We start from the raw sequence: 13848 nt of genomic DNA, 5'->3' as shown, positions 1-13848 counted from the left end.
ATTTGTTGAAAAATTTCACTTCCATAAGATATTTGACTGGTTTACAACATTGTAGTTATTTTTAACCAATCAGTGGGTTCAAAGGTACTAAAACGCAAATCAGTCGAGCATCTGCTCGAAGGGAAACAACTCTGAACGTAACTGCTGCAAAATATGACTACGGCAAAGGAAATATCGCTAATCGTTGAATGACTAGAGGGTACCCACAAAATCCCCCCCCCCAAATTTTCTCCTCGGATTTATACTAATCTCAAAAATGGTCTAGAGCTTCATAAAAACCGCGCTTTTGAACGTTGATTTTATAGATGAAAAGGGCGCTATAAAATCTAGTAAATAATAATAAATCTGCGGAAAATTCTCATCCCTGTATGATTTCAGCACAAGTTAAGGGTTACACTACCATTCTAGCATTGTGTTTATGACTTTCTGATTTCACATGGATTTAGGGATACACTTCAATTCTAGTGTCAATATGTGCAATAAACAATAACCAACTGTTTGACTGATATTTCATTTATTATAAAATATGTTCTGGAATTATACAAAAAATACTGCTTACACTGCAAAATTACAGAGGTTCAAATATCATATTTTTATGGATTTATCAGATTTCCATCTTTATTTCAATAAACCTCTGAGATGTCAAGATTCAGAATATATCAAGCTCTTCACAAAAAAATAGCCTTACATATTTAGCTTAATCTGTTAAACCAAACTTACACATGTTAATCTACTTGTTTCAAGTTATTCAACAAGAGGACCATGATGGTCCTGAATCGCTCACCTCTTCCCACATGACCCAGTTTTGAGTATGACGTCGTTTTTTCTATTATTTGACATAGTGACCTAGTTTTTGAGCTCATGTGACCCAGTTTTGAACTTGACCTAGATATTATCAAGATAAAAATTCTGACCAATTTTCATGAAGATCCATTGAAAAATATGGTCTCTAGAGAGGTCACAAGGTTCTTCTATTATTTGACCTATTGACCTAGTTTTCGAAGGTATGTGACCCTGTTTTGAATTTTACCTAGATATCATCAAGGTGAACATTCTCACTAATTTTCATGAAGATCTCATGAAAAATATGGCCTCTAGAGAGGTCACAAGGTTTTTCTATTTTTATACCTACTGGCCTAGTTTTTGACCGCACGTGACCCAGTTTCGAAAATGACCTAGATATCATCAAGGTGAACATTCAGATCAATTTTCATGAAGATCAATTGAAAAATATGGCCTTTAGAGAGGTCACAAGGTTCTTCTATAATTTTAGACCTACTGACCTAGTTTTTGACCGCAGTTGACCCAGTTTCAAACTTGACCTAGATATCATCAAGATGAACATTCAGACCAACTTTCATACAGATCCCATGAAAAGTATGGCCTCTAGAGATGTCACAAGGTTTTTTTATTATTTGACCTACTGACCTAGTTTTTAAAGGCACGTGGCCCAGTTTCAAACTTGACCTAGATATTATCAAGGTGAACATTCTGACCAATTTTTATGGAGATCAAATCACAAGTATGGCCTCTAAAGAGGTCACAAGGTTTTACTATTTTTAGACCTACTGACCTAGTTTTTGACCGCATATGACCCTGTTTCGAACTTTATCTAGATATCATTAAGATGAACATTCAGACCAATTTTCATACAGATCCCATGAAAAATATGGCCTTTAGAGAGGTCACAAGGTTTTTCTATTATTTGACCTACTGACCTAGTTATCGTCGGCACGTGACCCTCTTTCGAACTTGACCTAGATATCATCAAGATGAACATTCAGATTAACTTTCATACAGATCCCATGAAAAATATGGCCTCTAGAGAGGTCACAAGGTTTTTCTATTATTTGACCTACTGACCTAGTTTTTGAAAGCACGTGACCCACTTTCGAACTTGATCTAGATATCATCAAGGTGAACATTCTGACCAATTTTCATGAAGATCTCATGAAATATATGGCCTCTAGAGTGGTCACAAGGTTTTTCTAATTTTAAACCTACTGACCTAGTTTTTGATGGCACGTGACCCAGTTTCGAACTTGACCTAGATATCATAAAGATGAACATTTAGACCAACTTTCATACAGATCCCATGAAAAAAATGGCCTTTAGAGAGGTCACAAGGTTTTTCTATTATTTGACCTACTGACCTAGTTTTTGATGGCACGTGACCCAGTTTCAAACTTGACCTAGATATCATCAAGGTGAACGTTCTGACCAATTTCCATGAAGATCTCATGAAATATATGGCCTCTAGAGAGGTGACAAGGTTTTTCTATTTTTAGACCTACTGACCTAGTTTTTAAAGGCACGTGACCCAGTTTCGAACTTGACCTAGATATCATCAAGGTGAACATTCTGACCAATTTTCATGAAGATCTTTTGAAATATATGGCCTCTAGAGAGGTCACAAGGTTTTTTCTATTTTTAGACCTACTGACCTAGTTTTAAAGGCACGTGACCCAGTTTCGAACTTGACCTAGATATCATCAAGATGAACATTCTGACCAATTTTCATGAAGATCTTTTGAAATATATGGCCTCTAGAGAGGTCACAAGGTTTTTCTATTTTTAGAACTACTGACCTAGTTTTTGAAGGCACGTGACCCAGTTTCGAACTTGACCTAGATATCATCAAGGTGAACATTCTGACCAATTTTCATGAAGATCTCATGAAATATATGGCCTCTAGAGTGGTCACAAGGTTTTTCTAATTTTAAACCTACTGACCTAGTTTTTGATGGCACGTGACCCAGTTTCGAACTTGACCTAGATATCATAAAGATGAACATTTAGACCAACTTTCATACAGATCCCATGAAAAAAATGGCCTTTAGAGAGGTCACAAGGTTTTTCTATTATTTGACCTACTGACCTAGTTTTTGATGGCACGTGACCCAGTTTCAAACTTGACCTAGATATCATCAAGGTGAACGTTCTGACCAATTTCCATGAAGATCTCATGAAATATATGGCCTCTAGAGAGGTGACAAGGTTTTTCTATTTTTAGACCTACTGACCTAGTTTTTAAAGGCACGTGACCCAGTTTCGAACTTGACCTAGATATCATCAAGGTGAACATTCTGACCAATTTTCATGAAGATCTTTTGAAATATATGGCCTCTAGAGAGGTCACAAGGTTTTTCTATTTTTAGACCTACTGACCTAGTTTTTAAAGGCACGTGACCCAGTTTCGAACTTGACCTAGATATCATCAAGATGAACATTCTGACCAATTTTCATGAAGATCTTTTGAAATATATGGCCTCTAGAGAGGTCACAAGGTTTTTCTATTTTTAGAACTACTGACCTAGTTTTTGAAGGCACGTGACCCAGTTTCGAACTTGACCTAGATATCATCAAGGTGAACATTCTGACCAATTTTCATGAAGATCTTGTGAAATATATGGCCTCTAGAGAGGTCACAAGGTTTTTCTATTTTTAGACATACTGACCTAGTTTTTGAAGGCACGTGACCCAGTTTCGAACTTGACCTAGATATCATCAAGATGAACATTCTGACCAACTTTCATAAAGATCCCATGAAAAATGTGACCTCTAGAGTGGTCACAAGCAAAAGTTTACGGACGGACGCACGCATGGATGGACGGACGACGGACACCGCGCGATCACAAAAGCTCACCTTGTCACTTTGTGACAGGTGAGCTAATAATTTTAGCCAGCTCTTATTTGTTATTTATAGGGATTTGCTACACACGTGTATAAAAATCACAATTTCTCTTATTGTTTAAAGTCTGTATCAAATTACCGGTAGTTCTAAAGGTAAAAGATATATGTGATTTTTGTCCAATAAGACATTTAATTTAATTAATCCCTGATTTCAAGCTGATGATTAATATTTCAAAATTTTAGATGACAAAAACAGATACTACAAAGCTGTGATAAAATATTTTTTGATTCTCAAGAACAGGATAATAAAGTTGACTGAATAACTTTAAGATTTATGAAAACAAAAAATGGGTTTGGAATTAAGATTTTAAGAAACATAAATAAAAAGTTTTGATTGTTGCAGTAATTTAAGCTGATGAAGCTTTAAAAAAATCTAACCTGTGCAAGTTTTTGAAAATTTGAAATCCTCACGAAGGGCCATTAAGGTGTAGTGCAGGGTTTTCCCTAAAAAATATTTGAAGGTGGTTATTACGACACCTTCATGTTTGGCCTTGGGGAGTCATTTTCAAATTTAGGTGTTCATTTGGTTTAAATTTATAATAAACTAATCAGAAAGGAGGAAAGAGAAATTAATGTATATAAACAGAGCCTGAGTGGCCTAACACAGCCAAGACTGTCAATGCTTTCAATATAAAGTCAGGCATGTTTGTTCAAACACGACTTTGAGCATGAACCTCGTGGCTACACAGCGCTTTCTTCATACATGAAGCAGGCAACAGAAACATATATTTTGAGCAAATTTTGTTGTTGAACGATTTACTTGATCAAGACATCTTTAGGTGTATCAGACTGATAAACTTTCGACACAGTCTGCCTTATTACCTAGTATAGACCAGTTTACAGTGTATACAGACCATAACATGTACCTGATAATTGGACACTATAGAAAATTTGTCTTAAACTATGTAGTCGCAGTCCATGTTACTGATTCATACTGATATGCAAACCAGTGCTTACTTAAATTAGATTGGGTATGAAAATTAGCATCGCCAAAAATTTGGTCCAGAGTTCACTTGCGTCATCAGTGACCCATTCAGAGTAATTTGGGAACATGCTGTGCTAAAACACAAAATTGTGCATCAAGGAAAACCCTGCTTAGTGTATTATTCTACATAGGTAATGAAAGCAAAGCTTTTTTAACAGTTCTGTCTGATAATAATAACAATAAATACCAGTGTTTATCATAGGAAAAAAGATAAAGGCTGAATATCCAAGTTTAAAGCACCATAAATCTGTCAAAATAATGTAATCTTTGGTTGATAGATAATGATTTTTTATTAAATTTGTAAAGACAAGTATTTTTTTTATCAAAACTTTCTTCTGTTGTACGCATCCCCTTGCTGAAAAATAAATGCTGAATGTAATCAAGGTAAAATATTAACAATCTTTTAAAAAGTGCTGTTGGATTTTAACCCAAATATTGCACAATGGCACTGTTACGGTTTTGTGTCAACTCATATAAAAACATTCTGATTCAAACATACAAATTCCATGCAAAAATTGATTAAATCTCGTAATTTTCTCAAAAATACAGAATAAAACAGTCAGCAATATGATTATAAACAAAATATAATGTAAATCACAAAAAATATCACAAAATAACTGACTTGTTTAACATTCCTGGCTTTGGCTCAAAGAATAATTTCCAGATAAGAAACAAACAAGAGCTTGTAGAACACAAAACGCACCCCCTTGATGCATTCAGTAACTGCACAAGGAACAGAAATTATTTGGTCACTGTGCATTGGACGTTTGACATACTGACCTCAAATCAATAATTATGGGTCATTTACCAGTCATAAGTGACCTCCGTATCAAATGTGATCTTAGACCAAAGCATTCTCTAGTTATCTAGCAAAAAAATATCTACTGTTCTGGTAGATCTTGACCTTGACATTTGATATCCTGACTTCAAAATCAATAGGGGTCATCTGCTGGTCATGGTCAACCTCCCTATTAAGTTTCGTGATCCTAGGCCCAAGCGTTCTTGTTAGCCTCTGGAAACGGTTTAATTGTTCCGGGCCACTGTGACCTTGGCCTTTCACCTACTGACCTCAAAATCAATAGGGGTCATTTGCAGGTCATTATTAACCTCCCTATTAAGTTTCCTGATCCTAGGCCCAAGCATTCTCGAGTTATCATCTGGAGACAGTTTAACTGTTTCCGCTCACTGTGACCATGACCTTTAAACCTACTGAACTCAAAATTAACAGGGGTCATCTGCTGGTCATGATCAACTTCCCTATCAACTTTCATGATCCTAGGCACAAGCATTCTTGAGTTATCACCCGGAAACCATTCAACTGTTCCAGGTCACTGTGACCTTGACCTTTGACCTACTGACCTCAAAATCAATAGAGGTCATCTGCTGGCCATGACCATCATCCCTGTCAACTTTCATGATCCTAGGCCTAAGCGTTCTTGACTTATCAGTCAGAAACACTTTTAATTGTTCCGGGACACTGTGACCTTGACCTTTGACCTACTAACCTCAAAATCAATATAGGTCCTCTGCTGGTCATGACCAACCTCCCTATCAACTTTCATTATCCTAGGCCAAAGCGTTCTTGAGTTATCATCCGGAAAAAGATTGGTCTACAGACCGAACAACCAACATCTTCAAAACAATATACCCCTCCTTCTTCAACAGGGGGCATAAAAATCTGGATTATTCTGGTTAACCCACAAATATGACCTGATTAAATTAAACTGATCAAGCATGCAAATGTAAGAATGATTGTTATAAATGTGACAACTTGTTGATCATGTTTATAACTTTTTATCAAATGGTAGACAAACATATAGCAATGGTTCATAAATATAACGTAGATAGAATATATAATTTATCATAGAATTACATTTTTGTAACTTTTGAAAATTTACTTCTTTGAATTGGTGAAATTTTTGATGGTACAGCCTTGAGAGGTTGTAGAAAATATTTACTCCAGAGGTTTTGTAAAGCTGCTACAGTCTATACAAGAAATGCTGGTTATTGACAAATTACCTTGAACTGTATCCTTAACCGTAAGCCCACATGACTGCAGTAATGGTTTTGCACTTTAAACTTTGTACAATGAACACACTGCTTTAGTTTTATGAAACTCGTATGAAAAGCCTTCCAGGAATTAAGGACATATAAACTAAACATGTAATATGTGGCTCAGTCTTTTGCTTAAACTTTCGACCTTCATTTGTTTTTGTTTGGTTTAACATCAGACTAAAACAATTATAAGTCATATGGTGACTTTCCAGCTTTTGATGGTGGAGGAAGGCCTCAGGTGCCCCTCCAGGCATAATTTCACCAAGGGCAGGCCCCTGGGTTGAACAACGTGCCTTCCTCAAGTCAGCTGGATGGATTCTTCACATGAAAGAATTCTACATCCCAATAAAGGTTTTGAACCAACAGCAGTAAGGTGTAAGTGATTTAAGGTCAGCTGTCTTAACCACCTCGCCACAGCAACCCCTACATGACCTTTACCTTGAATGAATGGAATGAAAATTAAGTTTCGGTAACAAAATATGCTGTTAATCACACAATAATATTACAAACTATATAACCTCTATAATTCTAATTTTGGCTAAAAAGTACCATTTCCCACTTGGAAAGACAAAATGTAGATACAAAATATACACTAGATGCCTTAAAAAGTGATAATGCATAGGAATAAAAAGAAAGATAGTGATTCATGTCACAAACATTTTTTCTAAATAATGCACAACACTGATGACATTAATACTGCATTATTAAATGCCCATGTAAAAATAACTTATTTTCATTGAATTCAGTTATTACTTGGTTAAATGACAAACTGACATTAAAAAAAAAGAAACAAGAGCTGTCTCCATAGGATGACACATGCCCCCGATGGCACTTTGAATGAATAGTTATGGTCGATGTTAGAGTTTAGGACCTTTGACCTACGGACCTGGGTCTTGCGCGCGACACGTCGTCTTACTGTGGTACACATTCATGCCAAGTTATTTGAAAATCCATCCATGGATGACAAAGATATGGACCAGACACGCCCATCAATGCACTATCCTTTAACGTCTAAGTGTGACCTTGACCTTTGAGCTACGGACCTGGGTCTTGCGCACAACACGTCGTCTAACTGTGGTACACATTCATGCCAAGTTATTTGAAAATCCATCCATCAATGACAAAGATATGGACCGGACACGAAAATTGCGGACAGACTGACAGACCGACAGACTGACAGACGGTTCAAAAACTATATGCCTCCATTCGGGGGCATAAAAAGAAATGTGTATCATACATTAATTATGGCAAAAAATAGAGAACAGCAACAAAACTCTTTAGGTAAATTATGAACATTAAAAGTACTTTACACTGAAATTTAAAAATACCAATTAATAAAACAAACAAATTCACTGATTATGAAAAACCACCTTTTACAGTAAAACAAAGATTTATAAAAATTGTTCATGTACAGAACAGAACACATTTAGAATTGCTTGATTTTTGTTTTTATCGCAATATAAAAATCGAGTTATACCGGATTAAAAAACAACAACACAACCATGCAGTAGTTCAGACTATTGACTAGAATTGTGTTCAATTCATGTATGCCCCCACATACTGCATCATCCTCTAAATAGCATAGCACAAACCATATTCACATGAAGGATGTTCGACTTAAAGTTTGAAGTAAATTGTATTCAGATAAGGTTGTGTATCTGAGCAACTTCTAATCCATTCCTTCAGAAAGTGTATGAGGAGTTGAAAAAACCAAATTTCTTCACTGTGGCTTATTTGGTGAAATGAAGAAAGGACCTTAATTCTAGAAAAAAATAGCACACTAAAAAGTCCATTATCTGTGGTCATATTCAAGGTTCTTCATCTGTAAAATTTTCAACCATATCCTTTAAATAGTGTATGAGGAGTTGGACACACAAGATTTATCTCTATATTTTATATACCAAAAGTCCAAAACTACCAAAGAGTCTTAACTGCAGTGAAAATAGTCACAGCTTAGGTTCCTTCCTTCATGGTCATCTGCATATCAAGCTTGTTCATCTGTGAAAGTTTGAAGTAAATCAGGTGTGCAGTGTGGGATGAGTTGGACACAAGATTTCGGGATGTACGGACAGCACCAATGCTATGCTATGCGGGGGCATAAAAATGACCTTATATGCAAATAAAATAAATAAATGTTAAAATTCCATGTGCAGGAGCAGATTTATATATTATAATAACAATTTCTGAAACAGATTGTCCTCACATATAGCAAAACTTCCTGAATATTAAAAAAAATCATGTATATATCTATAATTATGTAAAATGCCTGAAATTTTTAAGCATTTTGTAAAACTTACTAACAAAGCTAGTCACTCTACAAAATGTTTGACATTTCCAGCCTGGGATTTTGCAAAATGCCACACAATGGAGTCATGAACATACTGTCTTTTATATTTTCTAATTAATTGACCATGATATGCATCATAAATGGAATCTTTTTGATATTTTGCTTCTTTGGTTTGAATTTTTATATACATTGAGCAATCATTTAAAAAACATAAGTATCCAACAAGACTGTATCCCTACCAAACTTATTGTTGTTAAACCATTATAGGTTGAAGAAAATGTTTATTCCCGTAAAGATATTACCGGTAAGAGGTTTTATTTAGCCATTGCAGTCCAACAAACTGTGACCCTGATCATTGCCCAATATGAAACAGTTGTAAGTTGCAAAATGCTTTATCTTGTGGACATAATTTTCCAGCTTATCAAACAGTTATAAAAGCGTTTATCAAACAGTTAAAAAATCCTCCCATGGTTTTGCAAGAAACATGGAATTTTATCACTACAGCTAAAACCTTTTACCTTGAGACCCTGACCTAAGGCTATTGGTTCTGCTAATTGACTTAATGCAATCAACACAACTTTATTTTCAAGAAAATCCTTCAAAGAATTTAAGATATATTTAACTGACAGACGGACAGACACAGACAGGAATGCAAATACTAGGTCTCCCTCTCCCCTACGCATGCCTGGTATTTTGTGCTGACCTTTTACTTTAAAACTGATAATTCACTGTATGGTACCTTTAGTCATGATGGGGTTCATTATTAACATAAATTCAACATATAATCACAATAAAACATTACTGAAGTGTAGTGGGATTTCTGGATAGTATCAAAATAACTTTTGTCATATGATTAAATAATTCAAAACAATCAGTCACCATGGCAACACTTAAATTGCCCCCAACCAAAAATGCAAGTAAAAACACTTAATTTCATTTGAATTTACTTGTAAAAAGTCAAAATTATATTTAAAATATACACATAGAAATTCATAATAATGCAGTAATTCTGGATAAAAAATGTGCAATAAAACATTAATAAACTGAGGTAAAATATTATTTACAATAACAATGAATGTATCTTTCAGTGAAATTTAAAAATACCCATTTATAAAAATGAACATAATATTATTCTTAATGAAACTCTATCCTTTGAAAAAGGTGAAATAAAAATATATACAATGATGTTGATGGCTAGAACACTTCAAACATCATGAAAAAATCTTGGGGGAAAAAAAAAACAGAAGAAAAAAAATCAGTATATAGAACATCAACAAACTGTGTTGTGTATTCATTAAAACATATTTCAACAATAAGTAAATACAGTCAAAAACCTTATAAATAACAGACTAACTTTATTTATTTTCTGAGACATAAGACTTGTAAGATTGGACACAGTCTAAGAATGCAGACTTGCCATTGGTTAATTTCAAATTTGTGCTCAAAAGCAACCAGTCAACTGCTGCTGTTCTTAGACTGGTCTCCAAACTACTGCTTTACAATAATCAACCCAGGTTTGTGTAACATTTACAACAATGAAATTTACAAACGCTAACAGATCCCTCTAACAAGCTAATTTAACAAGAGGACCATGATGGTCCTGAATCGCTCACCTCTTCCCACATGACCCAGTTGATAAACATTCAGACCAACTTTCATACAGATCCCATGAAAAATATTGCCTCTAGAGAGGTCACAACGTTTTTTCATTATTTGACCTATTGACCTACTTTTTGAAGGCACGTGACCCACTTTCGAACTTGAACTAGATATCATCAAGATGAACATTCTGACCAATTTTCATGAAGATCCATTCACAAATATGGCCTCTAGAGATGTCACAATGTTTTTCTATTTTTAGACCTACTGACCTAGTTTTTGACCGCACATGACCCTGTTTCGAACTTGACCTAGATATCATCAAGATAAACATTCAGACCAACTTTCATACAGATCCCATAAAAAATATGGCCTTTAGAGAGGTCACAAGGTTTTTCTATTATTTGACCTACTGACCTAGTTTTTGATGGCACGTGACCCACTTTCGAACTTGACCTAGATATCATCAAGATGAACATTCAGACCAACTTTCATTACAGATCCCATGAAAAATATAGCCTCTAGAGAGGTCACAAGGTTTTTTATTATTTGACCTACTGACCTAGTTTTTGAAGGCACGTGACCCACTTTCGAACTTGACCTAGATATCATCAAGGTGAACATTCTGACCAATTTCCGTGATGATCTCATGAAATATATGGCCTCTAGAGAGGTCACAAGGTTTTTCTATTTTTAGACCTACTGACCTAGTTTTTGACGGCACGTGACCCAGTTTCGAACTCAACCTAGATATCATCAAGATGAACATTCAGACCAACTTTCATGAAGATCTTGTGAAATATATGGCCTCCAGAGAGGTCACAAGGTTTTTCTATTATTTGACCTACTGACCTAGTTTTTGATGGCACGTGACCCAGTTTCGAGCTTGACCTAGATATCATCAAGTTGAGCGTTCTGACCAATTTTCATGAAGATCTTGTGAAATATATGGCCTCTAGAGAGGTCACAAGGTTTTTCTATTTTTAGACCTACTGATCTAGTTTTTGACGGCACGTGACCCAGTTTCGAACCTGACCTAGATATCATCAATATGAACATTCTGACCAACTTTCATACAGATCCCACAAAAAATGTGACCTCTAGAGATGTCACAAGGAAAAGTTTACGCACGGACGGACGACGGACGGACGGACGATGCGTGATCACAAAAGCTCACCTTGTCACTATGTGACAGGTGAGCTAAAAATGCTACATTTTCATATCTGCCCTATTTTCAAGTAAAACAATGATTGTCGATTTCTTTTTTTTTGGCAACAACATGTAGAAATAATATTAATGAATAAAACAAAATAGACATAACAAAATATTTGCCTTACTTATAACAGGGAAATACCATAGTAATTAACAATGCTGTAATTGGTCAGGCAAAAGATGCCCAAACAGAGATCATTTTTATAAAAACTACTACAGTACTCTCACTTACAAAACCTGTATGCATAATGCTTAATTAAAGTACACTTATCACAGCTATGCTAAATGTACGGCTTTAAAAGCTTTCAACAGTTCAACATAGACTAACAACGTTATCGAATTAACAAGGAAAGCTCTCGTAGCTACAGCAGAATACCCACGGAACAAAACTGTAAATCCTTCTTCCTGTACACTCTTCTTTGCACAATCCCACAATCCTGTGTATAAATTTCCTTTCACGTCTGCTTGAACCCGGCTCTTCATTACATCCAGAGGTAAAATGAGGGTCCAACTTAGGACCCCTGCTAAACCTCCTGATAAAAAGTTGATAACCTGACTGTTGATTGCTGGGAAATACTTATGTCCGTAATAGGAAGAATATTCAAATATCGCAAAATATGATGCTGAAGCTGGAATGTCCCGATAAAGCTGAGCTACGGTCCCTCTATACATTCCTTTGAAACCTTTAGCACGTATTATATCCAAAATTCCTTCATTAGGTCCCTTGTAATAATCACGATTTATACCTGGAAAGGAAATTACTATTATTATTACAGTTAGTACAGGATTTTTATCCCAACTGTAATTAAAGCATATTTAGTCACTATGAGCTCTAATCCCAAGCGATTTTGCAAATGCTAAAACACAACAAGCACTGTCACAGGAGACAGCGCGCTTGACTATTTCAATGCTGGATAGTGAAATTGGGCACATCTGGAGCTGTCACTGGAGTATTTAATGACTCAATGGTAGATGAAGGTATTGCACAATAGTTTGAGTCTGTGTCAAAAATATAAAGTAATAAGAGAGGTAAAGATAGTGTATCAAAACACTATATATATTTTTGCTTAGATAGATAGATAGATAGATAGATAGATATATATATATATATATATATATATATATCTCTCTCTCTCTCTCTCTCTCTCTCTAAGCAAAAAGGGGGCATAATTCATAAAATATTGGCGCAAGAGTTATGCACCTTGTGTCATATGATGTGGGTGATGATATGGAACAACTACTTCAAGTTTGAATCAAATGCATTTCGTAATAACTGAGATATAGTGAAAATGCATCAAAATTAACCTAAAGTTCTAAGTAAAAGGGGGCATAATTCATGAAAAATTGGTGCCAGATTTATGCACATTGTGTCATATGATGTGGGTGATGATGTTGAACAATTATTTTAAGTTTGAATCAAATCCATTCAGTAATAACAGAGATAGATTGAAAGTGCATCAAAACTTTAACCTGAAAATCTAAGTGAAAAGGGGGGATAATTCATAAAATATTGGTGCAAGAGTTATGCACCTTGTGTCATATGATGTGGGTGATGATATGGAACAACTACTTCAAGTTTGAATCAAATGCATTTCGTAATAACTGAGATATAGTGAAAATGCATCAAAATTAACCTAAAGTTCTAAGTAAAAGGGGGAATAATTCATGAAAAATTTGTGCCAGAGTTATGCACCTTGTGTAATCAATGTGGGTGATGATGTTGAACAATTATTTCAAGTTTGAATCAAATCCATTCAGTAATAACAGAGATAGAGTGAAAGTGCATCAAAACTTTAACCTGAAAATCTAAGTGAAAAGGGGGGATAAATCATGAAATATTGGTGCCAGAGTTATGGCCCTTATGTTAGATGATGTGGGTGATGATGAGGAATAACTATATTAAGTTTGAATCAAATCCATCACGTAATTACAGAGATAAGAAGAAACAAGAGCGCAGCCAAGCGGGGCAATATACGCCCGAAGGGTTGCACCAGAGGATGGGAGCAAAATTTAAAGA

The 13848-nt window shown here is 35.3% G+C and overlaps 1 protein-coding gene across 1 annotated transcript in view; it reads right to left on the bottom strand.

Moving 5' to 3' along the window:
- Positions 1-497: 497 nt before the first annotated feature.
- Positions 498-13848, bottom strand: part of LOC123533116 (solute carrier family 25 member 45-like) — a 30546-nt gene continuing 17195 nt past the window's right edge. The window contains exon 5 of the mRNA XM_053551797.1: positions 498-12577. Coding sequence (XP_053407772.1) covers positions 12108-12577 — 470 coding nt within the window. The 3' untranslated portion in view covers positions 498-12107. The remainder of the gene's footprint in view (positions 12578-13848) is intronic.

The sequence above is a fragment of the Mercenaria mercenaria genome, chromosome 1 (genome assembly GCF_021730395.1).
Source record: "Mercenaria mercenaria strain notata chromosome 1, MADL_Memer_1, whole genome shotgun sequence".
Classification (NCBI taxonomy): Eukaryota; Metazoa; Mollusca; class Bivalvia; order Venerida; family Veneridae; genus Mercenaria; species Mercenaria mercenaria.
Note: the sequence above shows the minus strand (reverse complement) of the source record. Positions and strands in the feature narration are given on the sequence as shown.